Source organism: Vollenhovia emeryi, unplaced genomic scaffold (assembly GCF_000949405.1).
Source record: "Vollenhovia emeryi isolate VEMERY1.0 unplaced genomic scaffold, V.emery_V1.0 DF939133.1, whole genome shotgun sequence".
Classification (NCBI taxonomy): domain Eukaryota; kingdom Metazoa; phylum Arthropoda; class Insecta; order Hymenoptera; family Formicidae; genus Vollenhovia; species Vollenhovia emeryi.
Genome location: NW_011967233.1, coordinates 312464 through 339805, shown reverse-complemented (window position 1 = coordinate 339805; position 27342 = coordinate 312464). Strand labels below are relative to the sequence as shown.

Below are 27342 nucleotides of genomic sequence, written 5' to 3'. Positions count from 1 at the left end.
CCGAAACGTTGTAAAACTACCTCAGAATAAAGAGTTTGCCAGTAAAGTCGATTCCACACTTAACTATATATTTCTTAATTTCTCAACTGGCGTTGACATATCTGCTTTTGAATTAATATATCCTCATTCTAAGAAACGTAAATATCTCTCCTAAATTTTTATGTCGAAAAAAGTGCAATTTTTACGAAGCATTTTGATGTTGAAAAGAGGTACTTAAAATACTCTTGAAAATCAAAAATTTACCACACTCGTAAGCAATTTGTCAAGTTCAGCTTTCACAGGTTCTGATAATTCTGCAAAGTGGTTAGAATTTCATTCTCAAATACGGGCGCGTCTAAGCATTAAATTTTCTCCCACCCAGCTTTTATTTTCTCCTTCTGAACAGCTTTGAATTTTGCTTCTTATCGTTTCAACGTTTGCGTTAACTGGTTCCCAAGTTTAATTTCTCTTCGGGACAATTCTCGTTATGAGTCATGACACCATCGCTAGTTTCGTACAAGTGAAATTAGTGAATTTGTTCTTGTCTGGCTCGATTCCCCGATCGTACTAACTCGATTATTTTTACGATGGCAGTAAAACGTTATCTGTAGGTCGCTGGTCAAAATTCATAGGTCAATCGACGGAAAGAGATAAGACGTGGGGGTTTCTCGTGTGCGCCGATAAACGACGCGACGACTGACATGTAACAAAGGTTGAAGGAGAGGTGGTTGCACTTCAGAGGCTTGCTACCTACCGAGAGTGCGATCATTTTTGCCCAGGCTGTATATCGGCAGTTTCGGATCCGCTGTGTCGACGGACCATCCGTGATTTGCAGACGCCGTATCCTTACGGAGGCAAACGGCCTCGAAATAATCGGTAAAACGTGTATCCCCATCTAAATTACTCTTAATAATATAAATGGTATACGAGAGGAAAAATATCATTAGATATTTTTAATAAAGAGGAGGAAAGGATAATAAAACAGTAACACTATGAAGGCCGATAGCGAGAGATCAGTAATAGAGAAAAAGAATTTATCTCGCGTTATCTGGTAACGTTTCGTGAACGTCGCGCGTTAACGTGTTAAGAGTTCGACATCATCTTTGTGTACAGTATCTGAAGAAAGGAGGTCGAGAGACTAAGGATCGAAGATCGGGCGGGGATTATGTCTTGACTGAAAGTGAGTCTGAGAATAATTACTTAGAGATATTGAGGAGCATGACCATGACAGCCGTGGGCGTGTCAGCAGACAATAAATAAATTTCGAAGATAAAAAAATCTCTTTGATGTATTACGTCAGCAATATGTTCTTTCAATTCTATTAGGAGACGTCCTCCAGACGTATGACCTGTACCTACTCTGTTTTAATTGCCTGACAAAGGCAAAGAGATAATTTCTGTTCACATTCAATTAGAAGCCAGCCGTAAGAATCAACAATTACTTCTTGACTACTAACCAAATGGCAATTATTCTTTAAGAAACGTATGTTTTACTATGATATTGTGGTAATACAAAAATATCTAATTTGCATGTCCTATCGTTCATTATTAAACAGGTTTTAGCACTACTTTATTGTTGGCTTATTGTTGGCTGGCTATCTTCATCTCGTGAGTTCTAACCATAGACAAGGAAGTGTCTATAATCGATGCGTACGAACTGCAAAATCAGATTACTTCCATTCGATAAACCACTGTCGCGGTTCGACCATGCGGCGATAACTCATTGACGTTGATGTAATCATGTTTATGTATCGCAACGTAAGAAGGCTAACAACAGTTTCCTTTAATAATATGATCTTCCTTTTTATTGCGCTACTCGCTATTCTCAAATTTATTAGATAGCTTCATCGTAGAGCTTTATCAGATCAAGTACTTCATGTTCGTAATGTACAAATGGTAGTCTCTGCTTGCGCATACAAATCGTGCCTTTGGTTACATGCATTTTTATTCGAGATGGCAGATGTCCTCCATTTTTATGTATGTGCATTCTCCTTGAAACATGAATGCAACTAACACGAAATATGTGACTAATAACACATACTCAGCAGACAAGCGAAAAGTTCAATTTAACGCCATTGGCTTAATTGGTAGGAATAAAGTTGAAGTATGCTGCCAAAGTGTCCAAAGAAATTTCACATACGTTCCTTCTAATATTTAAGAGTCGAAAAAAATTCAAAAAATTTCATGATTTTATTTATTCTTCGTATATATTGCACTTTAATATTAAACAACATTTCTACATTTTAATATACATATAGCAAACATAATAACGACTTTACAAAGTATACACGTTAAATATATCTATTGGACCATCTACAGCATACACCAACCATATTGGCTACCTTATTTCCTGTTGATTTATATCAAAATTGATACAATTTAAACCTTTATTATAATTTATAAAATTTTAATGTATAATGTAGCATATCATAAAAATTTATTAGAACATTATTACATGTCTCTTTTTAAGGCATGTTTTTAAACGTATTACTTTATCTACGAATATATTAACTAAAAATAGAAAAACAAAGTAAAAATAAAAGAGTATTTAATTTATATATTATTTTCTGTATATTATTTGTAGAGCTTTTCTATGTTTCTAAAAATAATCTTTACATGAAAATATTTATATAATTTTAAAATTTTTTATATAAAGACTTATAAATATGCAAAATTGCATTTATTATAAATAGGAAATATATAAAGATTACGTTTTTCTAATATTACTTGTAATAATTTCAAACAATTTTTTTCTAAAAAAATTTACTTATGTTAATTAAGTAAATAATTATATAATCATTTATTCATGAATTTAATTGCACAAGTAAATATTAAAACAAGTATTTAATATTAAACGAATATATTAAATATTTATGAGTAGCTTTTCACGGATGCACGCATGCACGCAACATACACAAAATTTACATACACAAAAGTTTTCAATAATTGGAGCACTATTGCGACAGCATATTCCTGCGACCAAATCAGGTAAAAAAAAGTTCTGTACTACTTTTCCCTCCGACAAACAGTTGTCGAGATATCATAAGCTAAATATTCAAAAAGTTATCAACTTTCTCTTGAATATCTCAAAAAGTATTAGGCAAATCAAAAATGTTTCAGACAAAACTTGTTCATATCAATCAGTAGAATAAGATAGCATAATAAACAATAGGGGGTTCCATTAAAAAAAGTTTATGTAACTTTCACCTGACCTTGCCGACGCCACCCAAGGTCAAACTGATAACTTCAGTAAATAGATCTTTTTTAGCCTTGCAACTTTTATACGAAACGTTTTTCTCGAAAATGCTTTGTTTTCGAGTTATTTCACCGTCCCGGTATTTTTTACTCACCCTGCATGTACATGCTCATTTATGTCATCAATAAATTTAATTTTGACAAAGGATGCATTTACGTGACTGATTTTCTATAATATTTACGAAACGGTTTAAATGTTTGTTCTTTTTGCAATTATTATTTCTACAAACAGTAAATAAGAACAGTAACTTCACGATAGATCACAAAAATAAAGCTTTGCAAACCAGACGAACCCACAGTGATGAAAGAATTTAACTCATTCCGTGTATTACTGATATCCCACGCTGAAAGTTTTTGCTTAAGCCGTTTTATATCACTTTATGAAAGTTATATATCAAGAAAAGCGTAACATTTGCGTTCTCTTTGATAGAAAATTGTTTAAAGAAAAAGCTTAAATCAACTTATAAATTTTTGGCTCATAAGTTTGTGCATTTCGTTAAGCCGCAACAGTGTCTAATAACTTTTATATAAATATGTCCGAGGCACATGCGTCATTAAAATATGTAAAAAATCGATATATACACAATATAGATTATACCAGTAGTCCACGTGGCCTGGATGCCAAGTTATGTACATATGACGCGATGAAGAACGTGTCAAGTCAACAGAAGGCCAAAGTCTTCCCACGTGGTCACATTTGATCCACGCAGCGACCAATTTGTTGGGCTGGTAACGACGAGGGGGACCATCTGAAAGGGAACAAGGCGCGGTCGCCAGGGCGCAAGGGACAGAGACGATCGGAGGAATAGCTTCCCTAAGTAGAGGGGATAACAGACGATACTGCCTGTTGATTCACAGTGCTCGTCAGTAATGAACGCGTCATATGGAGAACCGGATCGCAGACACGCGCGTAGAGTGTTAGTTCCTAAGTTCAACGGATATTGTAGTCATTTTTCTTGCTTATCTGTAGATTAGTGTTAGTTTCTCGCTTTAATGTCAACGTGGAAAGAAGCTGTAACTTTGATAACTTGTTCAACAACACGTTCCTGCATTAAAAAGTAGGTTTTAAAGGAAAACGTTTCGATTTTGAAATCAGTGTACAGCAACGTAGTGTGATTATAAAATAGATATTTCGATAAAAATTGCGTTTCAGTAAAAATTACGTAGATTGTAAATAATATTACTTATTTGCATATTTTCATTTACATAGTGCAACACATATGTAGATGTTATTAGAAAATAATGTTATTTTATCATCAAGAGTAAGTACGCAATCAAAAATATGATTCGAAAATATATATAATTTGCGATTTATATTAAAAGTATTAGCTCCATAAAAATTACTTATTGCAATTACAGACTGCAACTGAAGTGTTTTAAACATATGCTTAAAGCGGACATTTATTTCAGCCTAACAAAGTTCAATTGTTGATCGTTAACACATTTGAATAATCGCAATTATTTTTGCTTTCTAAGAAACATATTATTATATAAGCATAAAGAAAATCTTCGTCGAAAAAATTAATTACAGTGACATTAATTAGTAAATTACAGTAGTATTGTTAACATATCAATATACATATTTTTATCAGCATTTAGATATTATCACACAGCTACTTTATTGGGAACTGCACAATTATGAACATGACTTAGCAGAATTAAAAATATAATTTATTTACGTATGTAAATTGCGATTCAGAAGTGCTGAACAGAAATAGTAACAATATTGCAAAAGTAGTGTAATACCTATATTAACATACAAAAGATGACTTGCAAAGTGAGATCAGTACGTGCAATATTGTAAAAAAAAGTAATATTATTTCAAATACAATATATTTTTTAGTTGCACATATATTTCAAAATTATTTTGCAATTTTATCGATATTCATTATATACATATAATTTAAATTATTATATTTTGACTTAAAAATATTCAAATTATTGCAAAATAAAAATCAAACAGAAATGATTTTAATTTATAGTTTTCTACCCAAAATTTAATACGTTATCGTATACATTAATATTGCGACAAATAATTCGTTTAATGAACGTACAGAACTATAAGTTATTTCCTGAAGTATAGATAAATCATATCTATAGTTGTGACGCAGTGACTAGGACATTACATAATAATTAAATATGTAAAAAAAAGAAAGTTCCAATGCGAGCCACAAAATAAACGGAACTCGGTTCTCACAATTTAAAATCAAAATTTGTCTTTAGAAGAAAGCGAACGTTTCGATCCTTCTTTGGGTCTTTCTCAGTGAAAACTAAAACTTTTACGTTGGGTTTGACACCTCCTCAACAAGTTTTCCTTCCTTTTTTCCCGGTTTTAGTTACTTAATCCTCTTTATGTTTGGGCCCACATGGAGACTCACTGATACTAACACAGATAGAAGGATGACTCTAAAGTCACAGGGTTCACTGATTCTCTAAGATATTTCTTTATTCGGTCCAACCGAGGTATTCTTATCTCGAACTTTCGAAGATCTCATTTTAATTTTTACTGAGGACGACCTGAAGAAGAATCGAAACGTTTGTTTTCTTATTAAAGAGAAATTTTGATTTTAAATTGTGAGAACCGAGTTCCAATCATTTTGTGGCTCGCATTGGCATTTTCTCTTTTCTACATATTTTCTTTTTGGGAGCTCTCACAACACTTTGGTATAATAATTAAATTTTTTTTTATTTGAGATAAAGTCAATAATTGTCGATTAAGTATTTTTCCATAGATTTCTTAACATATTATAAAAAGCTTAATGTTGGGTGTAATATATAGTTTGTTTAAATATTGTTAACAGATATCAAAAATAATTTACGAGCACGTAATATTTGTTCTTGGAGTATATAATAAAATATTTTGTACCTGTGCAATAGTTTAGCAGCAATAGATTGAACAATTTTATACGCTAACAAGCTTTCTTATCCAATCTGCATTTAAAATGAAATGTTACGTGTGTTTTCTATGTTGCGATTTAGATTTTTGTATCGGTCAGTTATAATCCCTTTATGTAATTCATAATACATTTTGATTCATATTGTAATTACCATTCATTATAAACGATCAATCATTATGTAAAAGCGTTGCCGTTATATAAAAGGATTGGCATAAATGAGGAGCACGCCGTATTCAATATTCTGTAGAATGACGAACGCGTTATGTATACCAGGTATTGAGTACACTGTAGAATCATAGTGAGTCTCATGTAAATAGATATTCAGCATGTTTTTATAAATGTTTTTACGCTGAGGATCTCCAATAAAATATTTTTCTCTTTTTTTGCAAACGCAACTGTCTGTCTTCTCTCTTTCTCTCCGTTAATTTTATCTTATTGTTAGTATAATTTATATAATAAAAAGGCACAGCTACCGTGTTTTCCGAAATAATCAATTATAAATCTCGAGTCTAGTGAACTTCAACTTAATCGAAGACTGCTAAACAGTTTTAGTCAGCGTCGCTTTACCCCAAGTTTTTCTTGTTCTATTCTCTAAAAGTGAACGCGTTCATGTTCGAACACTCACACGTATCTGGTACGGCCAATCGACACATGTGAACCTGAGCGTATCTATTCGTGTCGTCGCCTACGCATTCTTAGCCGGCTCGGAAACCATTGGCTTAAAGAAACGTACAACGCACACGCAACATGCGTGCTCGCGTGCACATTTACACGCATATATGCTCGGCTACAACGTAAACTCGTCGCTGACTGGTAGATTAGATACGTTTTATCTTGCAGACACTGAAGCGCGAAAGACTGACTGGAGACACGAAGGAGTGAGAGAAGTGATTAACGCAAAGGCCGAACGCTCGAGTTCAGGGTGCACATGCTGAAGAGAGGAGGATCAGTATATGCGGAGATACAAGCGACACTATGAGGCCGTGGATGAACAAGTCGCTTAGCTTTGGAGTCTTGGGGCTCTTTCTGGTTGCCCTTGGCAATTCCCTGTGCTTCCTATGGCCGACGGTTTTCCATCAGATTCTTCAAAAAGTGAGTGCGTACTGTTACATTTATTCGTGATCAACAATCTGTTCTCATACATTTTCTGGCTTTGCAAAACGGTAAGACTTGTAATATTAAACAACGAACTTTCTCTTTCTCTTTCACGTAGTGTTAGATCAGTGAGTTTACCCGCGAGTATCTACTTTAACTGCTTTCCTTCGGTAAGTTAAACTTGAGGCGAATTTGTGTAAGAAATATTGACATTAACAATCTAATCTTGCTTATCTCAATGACACGATACGGTGACTTCTTGTCCATATCATCGCCAAGTCATAAATTTAATAAGAGAAACAAATTAAAAAGAAACAGTAGCTCACGAAATCGCGCGATTATTCGGACAAAATTCAGAAAAGACTTGACGCAAACACAGAAAGATTTACGACCCAATTAATATAAATTATACACAAATATATGATAAATTTATAACAGCGCTGTCGGTTTTGGAAAGATAATTCGCCATTCCAAAAAAAAGCTTATAAATACATATCATTGATTTATTTAATTATAAAATAATGAACAAATTCTAAATCGTATCTAAGAAGCAAGAATATTAGCTATATGAACAGGAAGTTAGCCACAAAAATCAGCTCTATTTTTACTTGATATCTGTATATCAAGTGTCAAATGTATATCACGTGTAGCGCCAAGATAACCTTTGCTTTCTTTAACCTATCTATTTCGTTATTCCGCCTGTAAATATTCTAGGTTGACACGAAGAAAGAGAGAGAGAGAGAGAGAGAGAGAGAGAGAGAGAGAGAGAGAGAGAGAGAGAGAGAGAGAGAATTTATGATTTAACATTTTTTATAGGTTAACCAAATATAATTCAGATATAGGTATTATACATGTGAGAAACAATTGTCGTCCGGAATTGTCTTTGTCTCATGTACTTAGGTGCCGACAAGGCAAAACGGTCCCGTTCGAAAATCTACGTGGACCAATAGTTAGTCCTTACATTAGGAGAATTGCTTTCTCGCGCAAGATACATAAATAGTAATAAAAACACAATAATATTGATCGCCCGTAGATGTGAGCCGCGCGGAAGATCGACATCGATCTTCTGTCAGTTTCAAAGTATTATCCCTCACGATATCCAATTATAAAAGTTTTAGTCCTCAAGGAAACGGCGCTGACGTTAAAACGTGTTGATGCTTTTCGAAGCGACGATTCATCATACTTATCGAATTTTTCTCAGAAAGAAATAAACACGCATGTCGCGCGTTTCTTATCCATAATCGCGGAAAATACGTTACACGTTTATGCATTAACGCGCCGCGCGTCACGCTGCATGCGAGGCATCATTTGCGATAAATAAGATCACTCGTTGAACTGGTTGAACTGGTCCACATACTATGCATTTAGCGACTGGACACTTGTCTCGGCGCTAGTCCCGGCCCGATTGGAAAAGTGGCCGATTGTCCCATTAATTGGCGTTCCTCTGTACCGCGCGGCACATCGCGAGCGGTTCCATTTCACGCGCCACCGGCAACATCATCGCGCACGAATAATCCCGATGTCGATAAAGGTAGAGAGATACTACACATGCTCTCGTGTCACGTCGCCCCCGTCTTTGTTCTTCTTGCTAATCACTCACGCAACCGACGCGCGACACGAAGATTATTAATTAACAGCTGCGCGACTAGATTTTTATTCCAGTTCAATCGCCAGCATATTCGATTCTTGTCGCGTTTCTTAATACAATTTGCAAGAGTATAACTTACAATTTGTTGGCAAGTGATCAACTTCGAGTGCAATATTATTTTCCAATCTTTACCTGGTTGTGCTGATACATTAATGTTACAATACGACGAGCGTTTCCTGTTGCATCGCGTCATAAGCAAGAAGCGAATAAGTTAAATTGTAAATCACATGTTTAATCGCAGTGTAAAAATAATTCATTGTCTTTTTAGATTTTTTGCGACTGCTCATTCAGAACAACGTGTCGTGCGAATTGTCATTTTTCTCGCATTCTTGTGATCGCGTGGATAGCTAATCATATTAACTATCAACTGTTGCGTGTATTCATCAACCGTAAAACGCGATCTGAATAGCTACTTAAGTGCCACTTTATAAGGAAATCATTTGCATTGTCATCATTACACTTGGGTGCAATCAGCGAAACCTCATCGGATTATAAAGCGACGATTGCTCGATCGTTGGCTACTGTTTCTCTTGTTTCTGTTAAATGTTTCTTCTCGTCTCTAGGAATTGGCCCTCTCACCGACTTCCAGGAGTTTCGAAGTATGGAAAGACACCACCCACTTACCACCGATGTTTCTAAAAATATACATGTTCAACTGGACCAATCCGGAGGAACTGAACGAAAAGAAACCTCACTTCAATCAACTTGGACCTTATTCTTTTAGGTAAGTAACCGGAATAAACAATTTCGATTATTGTTTTCGATTCATGAAACCGCGGTCAGAAAAAAAACACAATAAGAGAGCTCACTTTCTCATATATGTTTGACCAAAACTTCATATTAACTTAATTCTATTAGTTCGTTAAAAAAAAGTATCAAAATATTTAAATATCATTCTAAATATTCCGGTCGATAATCACGGAAATATAAAATTACGAGATCGTGTACGATCGACACGCGAGGCACTTCAGATAAGATAAAATTATGATCACATAGTAATTTATTATCGTTTCTGGACACAGCTCTTAATCACATATTTCTTATAAACACAGCAGAATTAATGTCTCATAAATTGCCAAATCTTCCAAAGAAATGGTTACTAAATAGACGGCTGAATTTTTAATAAAACTGATTGATCTTAAGAGGAAATGAACACTTTTAAAACTATCTATTACATAAATCATAATCTGTTTAAAAAAAATTACAAAATAAGTATGTAATTATTAATCTTGACATTGGAAAATTACAAGTTGCAAACAATATCTTGATTATCATAATTGATACAATTATCAGCGTTGTTGATAGCAATAAAATATCCGCAGGAAAAGATGCATGAAAATTCAACGTACTTCATATGTGATAAAGATTAAGTTATTACAATCAGACTATAAAATTACAATGCGAATCTAATGACGAGGACGAAGAGACAGTTAACCTCGTTATATTGACATCTTAATGAAAAAAAAAATATTGGTTCAATCGCGCGCGACGCGTAGGCGAGCTTGTATGAAGTAATTGACTAATTAATTACTTTCTTCTTGACGAACTGTAACAACGTGACTTGCCACCAATGAGCTTCTCCGCCTGAATCGCGGCCTACATTCGACTAGTTTACCTTGATATTTACACTAAAACCAGTACACTAATACAAACAACTTACAAAATCCGATCCGAAGTATCAATATTATCGGCATATTTCGCAATTTGCAGTTCGCAAGAATACACCTAACCACATGTTACGTGAAAAAATAAAAAGCATGACAGTAATCGTTAAAAGATTATGATAGTTCTTGTGAACTGCTTTCTCAATACAACCGACAAATTAAAACGGGTTACCGTAATAAAAAAATGGTAGTCATAAATTGGATCGCGAATTTCAAACGTATAACTGAAACTTGACGTTTCTTCAATTTTTCGATCAGTGATCAGGATTGTGCGTGGTTCAGCGAAATATAAACCGATGAACGTGTATTATATAACTTTTGTGCGACGGTCGTCAATTCGTGTGAATTAAACGAATGCATTTTTCAAGAGTATACAACAATTCACAAATAGACTTTCCCCACCCAAATTCCTTTCCTGTAATCCGCCCCTAATCTTGTGTCGGTAATATAAAGATTGCACCTTGACAATAAGAGACATTAGGTATGGTCATTATTGTTACATGCGGTACGTCCTGCTGCAGCAGGCAATTGCCCCGTTAATACTAATAAGCAAAACATGTAGGTCAGATGTCTAAACCGCGGTTGAATAAACGACATCAGAATTAACGACACGTACCAACCAACAAAATGTACAAATATGTATATACAAAAATAATGCAGAAAGTGCAAACAATTGTTTAATTTTAATTTCCATAAAATAGAATTGCGGAACGTTTACACTCAATTTGTATTTTATTACTCTTCTAATTTATGAATTTGCAAATAATGCTAGACAAGAGAGATGTTTGACCGCACTCGAGACAAAATAAAGGTGAAAGAAATCGCATTAATGTAACTTTGAATTGCAGGGAAATAAGGCAAAAGGATAACATCAAGTTCCATCATGAGAACAGCACTGTCAGCTATACGCAACGACGGTTATGGTACTTCGATGCTAGTGAGAGCAATGGAAGTCTCAGCGACATCATTACCAATTTGGACAGCGTCGCTCTGGTGAGCTGCCTTATTGCAATCTTTTGTGTCGCGTGCTCAGTACAATAAATTGAATTCTCAATATCAATCACGTGTAATCACGTAGGTATATCGGGGGGCATCACGTATATCGTAACCAGGTGAAACCTGAAGATGTGTTCAGATGTGTTCAGATGTTCCTTGCTTTTTTAAAATTCTGTCCTGACAAAAATGGAACCACGATAAATTCGGGGAAAAAATGACGATGCTATATTATTTTTTTTTTGCAGTCAGGAGTGCACAAAATTCGATATTGGGATCCCGACTGGCAAAAATCACTATCTTTTCTCTTGAGTAGTACCAACCGACGATATTACACTAGCAAAACAGTAGACGAACTGCTGTTTACAGGTTACACCGACAGTTTGCTGACTATGGGCAAAGTTATGCCTATGGAGGACGTTCCGTCTTTCGACCGATTTGGCTGGTTCTACATGGTAGGTCTGCCAATAAAACAGAGTATTTTCACCCTTCTTATTAGCGACTTCACCTTTAGCCGTCCGCGCAGATTAAAAAAAGCATCGTAATTCACGGGATGTATTCAATTAAATGCATTTGAAGGGCTTGTTTGACTTATCGTTTAGTTTCCTGCACAGTGCTGTTAATTGTGCTTCCTCATAAAGTAAGCTTAGTTTTCGTGAAAAAAATTGCATTGCCAATGTGTTTAGAATGTTCCAAAATGTCGAAAAATCACATTATTTTATTCGCTTTAAGTATTATTACTCTTATTATTACTTAAGTATTATTATTTATCATATTATTATATATATTATCACTCTATTATCACGTACATATTGTTATCACTCTGTCTCGAAATACTGGAAAACCAGATGTCTCCCGCTTATCACTTAATAATTTTATAATTCATCTCTTTCGCAAACAGTTTGAAGTGCTTATATTAAAGATAACACTTGGCATTGGGAATTGCTATGAGCAATGCAAAAGCTATTAATATCAAGCAAATAGTGCGTGGAGCATTTGAGTTCCATGGTACTAGGCAATGGCGTTACAGTTGATGGTAGAGTACTTGTAACCAGGTTTAAATTGGTAATGAATGGAAGAGATCGCATATGGGTCGCGTCGCGTAGCGAATGAAACGTCTGAAGATATATTATGTGTCATGCCGATGTTACTAGTATGCAAAAAATATATTGTGGTTGATTAACACAAAAGGGCATATCTCTAAACATATTAAGAAGACGACTAACAAAGTACGATTACATTATTGAGACAACTGGTTCTCGTAGAGATTATGATAGCACGCATCGCACATGTGACAAATAAAGTAAATCGCTGTTTTATATCGGCGCTGATAAAAATGTTAAAGAAAAACAGACAAACATAAATTTTTGTTGACAAGTTATCGACTCGCAATATAATATATATACTAGGCGTATTTTTAGGTACCGATATAATTAGTCACAGGTTACAAAGATAATTACCAGACAAGGGACGTGCCACAATTTATCGCAATGTTTTAATTGTGCAGAGAAATGGTAGCACCGAGTTGGACGGGTACTTGAATATGGAAACGGGCGAGCATGACATTAGCCAGTTGGGAATGATGAGAAAATGGAACTATAGAGATACAGTGAAATTCTTCAAGAGTCCTTGCAATGTTATCGAAGGCAGCGCGGGTGAATTTTGGCCACCCGGTAGAACGAAAGATGAGATCACCTTGTTCAGCGCAGAACTATGTCGGTTAGTCCAAAAATGTTATCAAGTTTAAAAAATAAAAATAATTGTGACACATTTAACACCGTGTTTATGCACCGCCAATATTCGGCCACAGAATCAAATAATAGTCATCGAGAGATATCAAGATTTTAATCCCAAATGTCAGGCAATCCAGTCCCTAGTTTCAACGCCGTCTAAATAATAATTAGATTTTAAGCAGTATCTTTATTAAAATTAAAAAAGTATTGAATTAAAGAAAAACTTGATTTAATTATATGCGGCGCTTACAAGTTGTCAACATTTTCTAACTTACAAAACTAATCATCCGGTGAGCACCAAGTAACAGTTATTAGTATAACATCAATATTATAATTTCCTACTCAATTATGTAAATATTATTTCCATGAATATTGTGTTACATTTACATTATTATGTAAAAAATTATAATATTGATATTACTTAACTGTCACTTGGTGTTAATGGGCGTCAATTGTAAAAACTATACGTTTCGACGTAATTTAAAAACATACGTATCACTTATCTATTTGAACTAAAGAAATACTGCCAACTCGAAACATATTTAGACGAGTCAACTTTTTTTCTCAGTGTAGTAAACATACATTCACGAGATAACTACATTTATCAATTGGGCTTAATTATTATATCTTCAAACCTCCCTACCAGCGTAAGCATAATCTAGCGCCACTCGCAACATCATCAACTTTCTGTTGGCGATTATCCCAAAGTTTTATGTATTGGTGCGATATTTATCACAAAATTTGGACTTGTAAACTTATCTTTTCGATTTTCTTTTCCATATTATTTCAGGTCGTTAATCTACGAATACGAGGGAACGGTATCTCATTTCGGCCTCGAGGGCTATCGATATGTCCTCGACAGGAAGACTCTCGGCAACGATACGAGACGACGTTACCCACATGAGCAAGCGAAATATTTTGAGCCAACCACGACAACCGAGGACTTCTTCTCGGCCGCGCATCTACCCGAGACTGGATTTACGACTACCGAAAGCGCCTCCGAACGGAATTCGAATGAGTATTCGGACGACGATCCCGATATCATTAACATGGGCCATTGCTACTGCAGCGGCGAGTGCACGCCGTCGGGTCTAATAAACGTGAGCGCGTGCCGTTACGGTGCGCCGGCCTTCATCAGTCTACCTCATTTTCACAAGGGTGATCCTGTGCTCCTTGACCAAGTCGACGGACTGGCACCCAATGACAAGGATCACAGCTTCTCCATCACCCTCGAACCCGTGAGTAGCGAACCGGCGGGTCGTTTTTACAGCGCAAACGATAAATCAGCCGCGGTAGAAATAACGAGGCGGTCAGTCAACCCCGCGCGCGGTACTGTCAAGATACTAATTTTACTATCGCCTTTCATCCGGCCTATCGAGCACGGAGGATGTGGCGCTGCCGCTATAATACGCGCTATTGAGAAAGCAATCGCGTCGCATCGCTCCTATAGCTTTGTGTTACACGATACAGCACTCAGGCATTTAAATATAAATGTTTTCTACAAAGTACGCTCGATGTTTTAGATGACGGGACTTCCTGTAAATGTAGTGGCTAGACTTCAAATCAATCTTCTATTGCAGCCATCGGAGACAGTGACGTAAGTACATAAGCGATTAAAGAAACGTTAAATAACAAGAACAAAACTCACAGTCATATATGTTCGCGATCTTGTCTACTATTGGCCGCAATCAAATGAGAGGAAAAACATGTCTGTCTAGACTTTACCACAATGTGCCCAAGATATACATGCCGATGTTTTGGTTCGAGCTGCAGGTGCAAGTTAGCGAGGAGATGGCTTCCAATTTAAGCAAATTGCTAGCATTGCCAATCGTGATGCTAAGTGTCGGAATAATTATGATAATCATTGGATTAGGTTTAATTGGTGTTGTAGCGTTTCTGTATCTCAAGAAGAAACGACGTGTGCCCCAGACGGTGCGTATATAATTCATAAAACTCTTTTCGCGGCTGAGCGAAGATTATTTTGGAAAGTACCTTTTTATCGCAACTGTCACGCACAATTTTACAGGAAACCGCGCCAGAAAAAGCAGTCGACGAATCGCCTGATAAGAAAACGGAAATGGTGTATATGGATAAAACGGGCACCAATGAGGACCCCAACATCAGAGGCGATCGTCGTTTGTACTCGAAACTCTACTGAATATAGTGAACCTCTACTCTCTGCAGGGAGAGCTTCGTCTCAAATGAAACATCAGCATGGGAAAAATGTGCAATTGAAGGGTAATTTTGTCACAAAAAAGATTACTAGGACGTTTGTAAAGTAAATTTTTCTGTCTCAGCTCCGCTACAACAAATGGGGATTTGATTGTTAGTGGGATGTAAGAAATATGCACGTCGACAGAATTATTTTATGTGTGCATGGTTGTAGGTAGATCCACGTCGAGTTTTTGTATGTGCACACGTATATATGTTAATATATTATATATAATCCGCAAAAAATCATAAGTATCTGCAGAAAACGCAGGAACCAATAATGGAAGCAAGGGTAATTACGATAATCACTGTATATTATCTTGCTTGTACATACGGACCAACATTCGCAAACGGGTCTTTCTCGTGTAAACGTGTTGATAACGTTTACATAAAAGAACTTGAACCAATATTCCTAATTCAAGAAAAATAGATTCCTAATACACGTACAAATAATATATAATTTTGTTACTACGTCTCCATCTTGATTGAGATATAAATCTTTTAGACATAAATGTCCAATAGATAAAACGTCATACCCGATATCTAGAACAATTCTTCGTGCGAAAAGGGAGAGATTACGTATCATATAAATTGTGTATTTTTTCGCAAGAAGGAACAACTGAACACTTTCTATTTTTTCTTTTAATGAAGATCTTATTAAGTTAACGCGAATAACAGACCCACCGTGATCGTTACATTCCCTACATGGATTGAATGATATCATCTTTATAAAACATTAATTTGGTATAAGGATTTGGTTAAGACTGACGAAATCGCGCGCGCTAATTGTGTAGCAGAAGTTTTATATCGAATTCGGTTGCTCGCATTAGTGCGCACTACAGTCCATTCCTAAGGATCGCCTGAAATACCTCTTGAAACATTTCTTAGAGAATAAAATGATTTGTACAGCATCTGTACGGATCATTATTTGGCTTAATAGTTTATGAATATATATATTTAAAAAATTTACATATAAGAATTAATTATAAACAACTCTTAGTGTGCACTTGGTGCGCACTAGTGCAAGCAACCGAATTCGCTGTTAGTTATATTCTCCTCTCGATTCAATAGATTATTCTATAGACACGCAATTAAAATACGATCAACAAGTAGCGAGTCAAATTGCTGAATTTATTTTGATCCGGCTATTCTGCAGAATTGCAGAAGTAAACCCGAAATTATCTCGGTCACAGACTGTAAATAATTACACGTTATTCTATAGACAAGCTATTGTATAAACTGATTTATACTATCTGCGTCAAAACATACAATTAATGCTGTGATTGAACGCAAACGAACGAAAAGATAAAAGAAAGGATGCAAAATGCTTTACAATAAGCATGCGGTGCTGCGATAAATCCGAATTTATGTTTTGTTCGAGCAAAAATAAAATACGATTTGTATCTCTGTTAAATTTAGACATTTAGTTATATTAATATTTAAGGCGCACGATATATACAATTTATACAACGAATTACGTCAATATTTAGATATATATATATACATATACAGGGTAAATCATCTCCTATGCTAAAAGGTTGGTGCAACCACTCTGATTCACCCTGTATATATATGTATACATGTACAAACTATATATGTAATGTATAATATACTATCGCAGATCTAATGTGTATAATACGCTATTCTTGTACCGCAGAATATCGGCGTGTCTTGAGATATCGTTACCGTGCGGATTCGCTGTTCTGTTCAGATAGATATTTAGATAGTGTTGCAACACAACGTCGAGATAATGTTATGCTTCCTCGTGCGAAGTACATGTATACAATGGGATCAAAATGTAAAATTATCTCGCTTATATAATTAGTAGAATCCACCAATTATGTTATATATTTGTTAACAATTTTTATGACTTGTTACCATTGCGCAACATACACCACAGTCCAAAGTTACGTAGGTTATTGTTTATCGTTCTACCTGTAATGCTTTGCAAGATAAGTTGTGTGACAAAATTTGTGATATACTCGGAGTTATCTTATTTGTATTTGTATAAAAAAAACAACCGTTTATAAGTGCCAATAATTTAGGCTAAGCGTTATGTATCCAGCCTGAGAGTCGCGATGTTATCGACATTAATGTGACTTTAGATAAGTGCAATCAGAATGTGAAAGTGTATTGTATGTTTCATGTCCAAATACATTGGCCGTGTTTCACTGGACATTTTATACTGTATTTTAATAAAATGTTTCTATACTATTTTTAGTATCTGTTAAATGAGCGATACTTCGTTTCACCAAGCGACTTCGATTCATTGCATTTTACACGGTAAGAGATTTTTAATCGGTCAGTATTTTTCATCGCGTAAAATCAAAAGCTTCCTCAAAACTTATTAAAGTCTCTTTCTTCTATATTTTCAATTAACGCGCGCCCGCCAGTGACTACATCTCGGTCTCGTAAATATTTTGTCCTTCTTAGACAACGGTTGGATTCGCGTGTAAAGACATCGACTATGATCATCAATTGCTAACGTAACTTACTACATTATAGACGTACGGTAACGTATTCCCGTTAAAAATTTGGACATTTTTAATTGCGGAAACTGCACATTTATCGTCGACAATTACACCTGATTAAATAAAAAAATGTCGAAACATCAAATGCATGTACTTAAGATATAAGATTTGTTTGTCATGCCGCACTTGTACGCCATTACACGCGCAAGTCTGTCTAACGTCATTAAACAACGAGTTGCATAATTCCAATCGAGCTGGTGGATCTGCCGCATCGTGCGCAAGTAAGACTACGTTAATTATCGTCGCGCAAGTGTAGTTTATAGAAAAAACGTGTCGACAGCAGGTTTCCAAAAGTAAAACGTCGAGTTGATGAAGAACTCGTGGGACATTAAGTATTGTGTGCCTACTACCGATTATCGTGACCTAATGTCTCTTGTCTCCTACAAACAATCACGTCTAAAAATGATCGAGTCGCCGAGTGCATTTACGCGCGGTGACATCGGGTACGACTGACGAAATGTGCAACGGCATGAACGCTCGTTTACGAAAGTAAAAAAATCTCTACTGGTGGCATAACCTCTAATTTCTCTTCTTTTAACAATACTTGTTTTTAATTGCACTTCCAAATAATACTATCATACTTCAATCCTGAACACTGATGAAATAAGAGGGGAGGCTGAGGCTTAAATGGTCAGCAAGTACATATTCACATCTCCATAAAAATCTCTTGAAAAGTTATCAATAGTCCACGAATTAATTGACAACTGTACGGTGTTTTCTAACGCTTTCTTTAACATCTTATTTCCACTTGTTACTAATTCGACACAATGTGCATATCTTCCTTCACATTTTAAATGTCAATATGTTACATTGTAATATAATTATATTTTTTAACTATACGAAACTATTGACGAATCTTATTAGCACGATTCTATTGAGATTTTATATCGCAACATTACATAATCTCTCGACAGATAAATTATACAGACGCTTAAGCCTCTAGCTCTATTTAAGAGAGAGAAACGACGAGAGGCGTGGGAGTTTTATCCTTCGCAGAAGACCAATTATCGATTTAGCTCCCTCACGCCATTGTCCCCCTTTTAAAATAACTCGTTCGCATTGTAAGTTATATAGCGATTACTCGTAAAGACCGAGTTTTAACAGCAATTAATTTGCCGCCTTTTCCAGATACGCAATTAAGCCAACAGCACACGATACTATTTTTTTCTACTGGGTTGCTTACGACAGACAATCGGAATGCAGAGTTATAGATCGGGTGACCTAAGGCTAAATCTTGATTAGCTTTCGTAAGCAATCCAGTAGAAAAAACAGTAAGGTAGTGGCACCAGATATCGCCCACCCTAACTATTTTTTTATTCCTGTGGTCACAAAAACGGCCGAAAAAAGTTCTGATAGAGCTTAAAATGACGGCCAGACATCACTTTATTTGTCACCAGCTCGAAAATGTTGTAAGCGTTTAGTAACTTAGTTTTTTCGCAAATTTTGTAACAGAATGGAAAGTGCCATTTTTTGAAACGCGTTCCTAATATGGCCTACTTGTGAGCTTAATATTAAATTAAGTGTTAATAATAATTGTTAGCATTGTGTTTCGACGTTTAATTGTAATACCATCATTCGATTCTCTGATTCATACTCTCTAACGTGGTACTCTTGGATTTGGAAAAAAAACAAGCAATAATACAACTACAGTATTTCCCGTAAGCCTCTGTCGCTAAATCAGCCGACGTCATTTTATAAAAGTGTCATTATCGATACAATTATATTAAAAATACCGGTGTTGTTCATAAAATAAGCTAATTATCAGGGTTGAGAAGTAACTTGTCACTTGTAACGAAGTTACAATTACAGTTACTTCTTTTTGGCAACACTACCTTAACTTCGTTGCTTTTTCTCCATCTGTAACTGTAACTTAACTCAGTTACATTTTTTCGCTAACTAGTAACTAATTTAATAGTTACATTAATAGTTACTTTATATATTTTTTAAACCTTCACTTAATCGCATAGGCCTTGCCTTTGCGTATAAGCGCCTACCTAGAAGCACAATTCATTGGCTGTACATTGGCTAACATTGGTTAAACATTGGTTATGCTGGCAGTAAACTGGTCAATATTTCCCCAATATAACACCAATATTGGTAATAAAATAAATGCAAATATACTACCGATATTGTACCTAGATGATTATTTATTATCGGATTGATTGTATTAGCAAGATTGCCCAATAAAATTGTAATATTGAGTATAGAATAAATACTAGTGTAACGCCGATGTTACGTATCAATAATTGCACGGTACTGTGTTTACATTGAAAGTGCATTGCAAAAATGTGAGGCCCTCCACCACCCCCGCCGCGTTTAATCGACGGTCCTCTTTTCTTTACAATTTGATTTCTTACATTTTTATTATTTATTTAATTTTTCTTATACCTTACTTTACAATACACTTACAATATTATAAAAGAAATAATGACATTACAAATTTAAAAATAAAATATCTGTACAATACCTACAATATTTCTATTGATGTTATACGAGTATATATGAAATATTCGGTATACGTACAATAACACAAAAGTCTTTTTACGTACTTATTATATTAACGTTATTGTTACTTCGTTAATTTACGTTACCTAATTTTTTAAACTATCGAATTATGTCCTCCTATCCCTGACTATCCGAATCCTTACCTATCCGTATTCCGATTTATAGACCTACCTACCCGTGTTTCAACATAATGAACCTACAAATCTTTAATTAACCGCGACGCGATTTTCTAGAGGTTTGACTTGGAGTTTAACACGCCCGCGGGATTTAATAGGGGTTTCACTCTCGCACATATGCGAGAATGTATGTATATAGAAGTATAACCCACCCGAATTGTAACAAATCAAAATAAATCAAAGTATACTTCGTACAGCACCTTACTTAGGTACTCCATCAAAGTGGTCAATATTGACCACTTACCTCGTCGTATTTAGTCCTTCGTTGGGCCAGATTGGACATACCTTTCGTTGCTCCCGGCCATACAATCTGGTCATTTTGACCAGAGATCAGGAAGGAAGAAAACTTCTTCCATAGTCGGTTATCATCACCAACAAATATTTCGTACGGTTCGAATATACGAGTGTCGATCGTATCGAAAAATGCACAACCACGGGAGGTTAATTAAAGAAGAATATTAATTAAAAAAATTTTACTGTATATACGAATCAAATTTAACTTTACTTCCGTTATTTATTAAAAAATATTTACCATCTCTTCGTAACTTGATTTTTTAATTCAAAATTCACGTAGATATAGAAAAAAATTTACTTCGCGTTAGAGTGATTTTAATCTAACTGATCTTTGATAAAATTAAATTTATAATATCGATACAATTAAATAATTTATAATTTATTGAAAATTTTTTTGAAAACTCGATCGCGAAAACCGACCGCGTAAACCGACCGCGAAGATGCGTGTAATTGCGCATGTCGTTCATGCGATACGCATCTTGAAAATACATATATCAAATCAAATATAAAAAATATCAAAAATAAATGGATAGGTTACAAAAAATTAGCTCGACAAATACAGCAAGACTATATTTGCCAAGCCATATTTTGTATAATTTTTGCAACAATTCTCAAGATGGAAAGTAAATTCAACATATCGTAATATGTGCAATAGAGTTTCATCAGATTAAAAGAATGTAAAAGAAAATTAAAGGCCCTGCTGCAGAAAAGAATGAATCCCAGATCTTTCGGATTACTTCCGATAGCGGTCATTTCGGCAGGGAGTTAACGACGATCGTTTCTCAAATCATCAATCTCGTATATTTTCAGTTTTATTGAAATAAAAATTATTCTTCCATTATTACTGTTAATGGGAGAATATTTGTGGAGAAGAACATACATAAAATCTTCTCTTCTTTTTTTTGTTAATTTCGCGAATCGACGTCGCGCCCTCGTGCCGAAACCGTTGCTTTCGGGGATCCGTGACAAAGAAAACCAGGGATTAACTCTGGTTATCCAACAAGGTCTTTAATCTTCACGGGAAAAGGAAAATTAAAACTAATCCAAATTCAAGGTCCTCGCTGCAAGAAAGAATGAATCCCAGATCTTCCGGATTACCTCCGATAGCGGTCATTTTGGCAGGGAGTTAACGACGATCGTTTCTCAAATCATGCAATCTCGTATATTTTCAGTTTTATTAAAATAAAAATTATTCTTCCATTATTAGTGTTAATGGGAGAATATTTATGGAGAAGGATATATACATAAACTCTTCTCTTCTTTTTTTTTATTATAATTTCGCGAATCGACGTCGCGCCCTCGTGCCAAAACCGTTGCTTTCGGATATCCGTGACAAAGAAAACCAGGGATTAACTCTAGTTCTCCAACAAGGTTATCAATCTTAAATAGACAATGGAAAAGTTTCATAAACTAATCCAAAGTCATATTTCGCGTAATTTTTGCTTCTAAAAATCTCTACCACTCATTTCTGATATGTTGAATATTTTAAATAAAACATTAAATGCCGTAATTATTTTATTATTATCACCTATCCATTTTCAGGAAACGAATCTACGAGATATATTTTACTACGATCTACCATCTACAATCTACTATCTACAATCTACAATCTACGATTTAAGAGGTGTAGATTCGTTTCCTTAATAAACAAAATTCTCACTCACCGACCCGATGCGCAGCAGCGGAGTTGTTGTCTATCTGTAACACAAATATAAAATTTATATTAAAAAACAGTGTTTAACAAAACCAATTTTACAAAATATTATTTCAACGCGTATCTAACTTTTTATTCAGTTAGATTTAAATATCGTGAAAGATTTTCCGCAAAAGATCTTTATCTTAATTTTTAATTATTTTAAAAGTAATGCTTTATTAATGCGAATACTTTATACGGCACTCCCGAACGCGATGGGTACCTTTGGTTGTCCCGTCTTTAGGGTGTGTACTTTCTAAAAATTAATCAGTGCATCATTACTGTAAATCAGTTAATATTCATTGTTTCCAGTAATAAACCACTGAGTGATTTTTAGAGAGTAATCCTTCAGGGTACTTAAGCCCCTCCACCACAACAAGGTAGTACCCGAGGAAGGGATTATCGACAAAAAACCGTGCAATTACATATGTGTATATTTAGAAAAATGAATATTGAATGAACATAAATTAGTGTTGCTATTTAATGCACGACGTGAGAGAGATTCATCCAATCGAAAGATTAATTCACTCTCTCGATCTTGGGACAAAATCAATTTTCTCGGAATTTATCAATAATGCCTCATAAACTAATAATCCGAGATAAGCCATTCTTATCTTGTTAGAAGCGCTGAAATCTTATCTTTCCAACGAGACCAAGATCATCTTGCTACGATTTTTCTGTGCGAAGATATTGACGATTATATCGACTCGCGATCTCTTGAGACAGAAGCAGCAGACGACGCGTATATGCGGCGTCTCGCGCGGCGATGTTTACTACCGAACAGGTGTGCCTCGTATGTTTTTATGCCAGTTTTTTGGGGACGTAGTACGCTCGCGTAAAACTCACGTGGCTTCTCGATGAATGGTGCGCGCGCGCCCGATTTTTAAAACGCTATAACTCGGCGAAAAATTGACGTAGCGACACGAACCAAAAACCAATCTTCTTCGTTTCGCATGCCGCAGCTGTCTACGTTGAGTATGTATGCTTTTATCGTGAAACTTACATACAATGGAATAAAAACGCGATCATTTCCTACGAGAATCTCGATCATCTCCTACGCACGCGATCGTCTCGTCCGAAAGTTATTAACATTTATCAATCGCGTTTAAGTAATTGTCGCGATTCGTAATCATATCGTTAATTTCTACGGTAATTTGTCGTGACGACGACGAATCGCCGCGTGTGGTTGCGATTTGTTTAAGATGCGACTTCTACTTCAAATTATGCGTCATATTCGTCGCGACAAATCACCGTAGAAATTAACGATATGATTTGATATCCATTTTTGTTATGACATCCACTTTTAGTTTCATATCAATGATTACTCCCGTTACGAAAAATCAATAACATTCTCGTGTTACCGACATTTCATGCATGCAGCACGGATCACAACCAAAATTGGGCACTGCATTACCCGCTTGAAAAATGGGCGTAGAACGGATACGCATCAATTGTGGAGACTTTATCGGCAGTGCTTGAAAATGCGGGTGTAGCGGAATAGTTCCAAAAATGAAAATAGGACGTAAGGCGGTGGAATCAGCCGAGCGAAAACGGTATCAAGTAAAACGCCGGTGTGACCGCTCTCAGGTTTCTCTCTGGTGGAACGAAGGAGGAGAGGCAAACGACGGCGAACGCGGTATTCCGGCACGCCGGAGATCACAATACTCGCGGTGTGTACAATCTGTGCACGCGGATTATCCTCTTCTTTCCTCCCTTTTTCCCCCATCTCGCGCGATGCAGCCAAGCCGCTTACCACCGCGCGAATCTTTTGCACGCGCGCAGCTCGGGCGAGAAGAAATCGCGTATTTAAAGCGACGCACACGCAATTGTTGACTCTGAATATTGAATACGCAAACGAGCCGCCAAACGAGCGCGCCGTGGCCGAGAGTTATGGCGATGCCGAGGCGCGCGAGGTGGAGAAATTTTACAGGATCGCGTGCAATGCGGAAGACATGGCGAGTGATACGCGAATCGCCAGAGAGCGTTTGTGAATCATCATTTCGTAAAACGGGTTCGTTTGTCGATCCGTTAAAGTCTCTTCCTTCTCTATTTCCAATTAACGCGCGCCCGTCAGTGACTGCATCTCAGCCTCGTAAATGTTTTATCCCATTCGCGCGTGATAAAGCAACGAAAATAACTTGACGTCCGTGGAGCTGAAACATTATCTCACGACCATCAACTCCGTATTATCGGTATCACGATGGAACGTATCATTTGCATAATTGAAGACGCAACGCTATATTTAGCGTAACGCGTGTTTCCTTAATCAGCGAGGAATTAAAGTGTATCGCAGCGCGCGGAGAGCAAACTGGAGATTCGGTCGAGAAACGTTTCGTAATCTTCGGACGTATTTACCGTAGAAATTCCACGTCGATCAACTCACGTCGATTCTATCTGTCGCCAATGAAATGACGAAACGGGGAAATTGCACGAGAATGTGGCGGACTTCCCTGAATTCTCCGTCCGTGCTCTTTGCTTTTCCGCGCCGGCGAGTGAAATCTGCGATGGGATTAGCATACGGATGAAAATTGGAACATCTAATTGTCACGTCTGCCCGCCGCGCGAGCCGCACACGGAACGATCCTTTTTTTTAAAGCGGATGTACAGCGAGCTCGTCTCCTTGGGACGACCGAGTGAAAAAGTTTCGGCCCCGAGTGACAAAGAATAGCGCTCGCTATTGTCTCGCGGAAACGCCCGTATCTCCATTGTACCTTATCACGGCGCGCTAGCCGGCAGACGGCCTGAAAGACTCGGAACGTGCACGCCGCATCAGCAGGATTAACAATCCTTGCAGAGAACGAAATTTATGTGTGGCCGCGGAACATTTTCCCGCGCGAGCCGAAGATCTTCACGACCGGCGGGAGATCACGTTCCGAACGGGGAATTATTCTGGAAAATTCCGAACGTATCTGATTTGACGCGACAGCCAGGGAGATTAAAGCGGTGCGGCGAAATACCGCGGGGTAGAGACGTTCTAAGTAAAAATCGAATGTTTCCCGCAATTGAAATAACACGATTCATCAAGCTGATTAAAACTGACAGTCGTGATTATTAAAGAACCGCGCAGCGCATCCTCGACTATTATAAAGAGAGAGAGAGAGAGAGAGAGAGAGAGAGAGAAAGAAAGAATAAACGATGCAGAATATCATACTATATATCTTTAATCTGTCTTCATTCAATATTAACTGCGCCGTTGCGAGTGCGCTATCAAATGAAGCAAGAGTGTAATCAATGACGCATACTGGCTCGTTATGTCGCTTGCACGAACTTCGAGCAAACATTACCTTGCTACATGGCAACGGGATCTATAAACGGAAGAGTTTCCTGAGGAATGAGAAGACGTCACTTCTAAGAGGCACAAAAGGGCCGCAATTGTAGGCGCTAAATAAATAAGTCGCCCTTTCGCAAAAATAGCGTGTCGTCCGTTTCGTGAAATTAGCTCATTAACACCGGCTGACCCGTCGTGTCAATTTATACAATAATTAATTGCGTTTGTGCCCCTTGCGAACGGGTATCTTGTCAAGAGGGTGATACATCCGACGCTTGGATTAATTACAAGCATATTTTAAACAAATATCGCTGAACGTAGGAGATCGGAAAATGCATAAATATGTAGAATGCACAATTGAATATTTAATTAATTGTATCGACATTAAAATTGTATGTATGTCGGAGGATTAGACTCTTATCTCATCGCAGAGGTAATTACCGGTTTTATTTTCATCACCACAGCCGCGAATAATTACGACTTCTTTCAAGAAACGAATAACGATATACGCACGCGTTCAATTTACTAGAGTATTTAATATATTTAATTAAACAATCATGAATCGCGTACCGGTCGTCAAGGAGCAGTTAATCGTGAATTCAGTAAAACACTCGGAGCGTCATCTTGTAAATTGATCCTGTCGGCAAGACGACGACACCAGTTAATTTTCCACAAGGTGTTACATATCTGACTAGTCGTAATGCGACACCAGATAATTCAAGATAAGAAATTGCAAATTTCATGATAACTTGATGCCAAGAGGCGCGGTGTTTAATAATCATCCCTAGAAAAAATGAACAGACCTATCTGATTTCCCTGAATTCCGCTAATTTGCGAGGGAACTTATCATCCTTTTATGCCAAAAGCAATTTGCGAATGACATCTTTCCAGTTATAAATCGCTCCTTTATCCGTACTGCAACAAACACTCCTCGACTTGGATAATTAAAACAATTGTCGTAAACGGGTAGAACGAGGAAAACGAGTATGCTTTTCTTAGTCACAAATAAGAAGACATTTTTCTCGCGATAAGTACGTAATGAGTCTTCGGAAAGGTGAATTGTTCACACTGCGATCTGCGTGGATGAACACGTTGAACGTTTCCTTCAACTGCACTCAGAAAAAGATTTAGTTAGGTTAAAGAAATGAGATACGTTGAAATCATATTTCTTTGAATCTACCAAATTTTTATTTATCTCTGCTAAAACATTTGCTAGAGTAAAGTCAAAATTAAAAGAAAATTTGTTCGATTTCAGAAAACTTTCTGGGTGTACGATACACGTATCCTAGTTGAGCTGAGAAAGAGAGAGAGACAGAGACAGAGACAGAGACAGAGACAGAGACAGAGAGAGAGAGAGAGAGAGAGAGAGAGAGAGAGAGAGAGAGAGAGAGAGAGAGAGAG

At 36.5% G+C, this 27342-nt stretch overlaps 2 protein-coding genes across 2 annotated transcripts in view; both read left to right on the top strand.

Moving 5' to 3' along the window:
• The first annotated feature begins 4072 nt into the window (after positions 1-4072).
• Positions 4073-17688, top strand: LOC105567853 (protein croquemort). The gene is made up of 10 exons (XM_012023070.1): positions 4073-4291; positions 6971-7222; positions 9437-9597; positions 11386-11530; positions 11779-11985; positions 13038-13249; positions 14054-14501; positions 14787-14860; positions 14982-15195; positions 15290-17688. The coding sequence occupies exons 2-10, from the start codon at positions 7106-7108 to the stop codon at positions 15419-15421; spliced, it is 1710 nt and encodes a 569-aa protein (XP_011878460.1). The 5' UTR covers positions 4073-4291; positions 6971-7105; the 3' UTR covers positions 15422-17688.
• A 443-nt stretch (positions 17689-18131) lies between these two features.
• The window catches only part of LOC105567852 (protein FAM151B), a 29796-nt gene continuing 20585 nt past the window's right edge, over positions 18132-27342 (top strand). Inside the window, exon 1 of the mRNA XM_012023069.1 lies at positions 18132-18226. The gene's annotated coding sequence lies outside the window, so the exon portion shown is untranslated. The remainder of the gene's footprint in view (positions 18227-27342) is intronic.

Coding starts and splice junctions, on each gene's coding strand:
- LOC105567853 (XM_012023070.1), top strand. CDS start 7,106: ATGAGGCCGTGGATGAACAAGTCGCTTAGCTTTGGAGTCTTGGGGCTC. Junction 13,250..14,053: donor TTCAGCGCAGAACTATGTCG/GTTAGTCCAAAA, acceptor ATATTATTTCAG/GTCGTTAATCTACGAATACG. Junction 14,861..14,981: donor CAGCCATCGGAGACAGTGAC/GTAAGTACATAA, acceptor ATGTCTGTCTAG/ACTTTACCACAATGTGCCCA.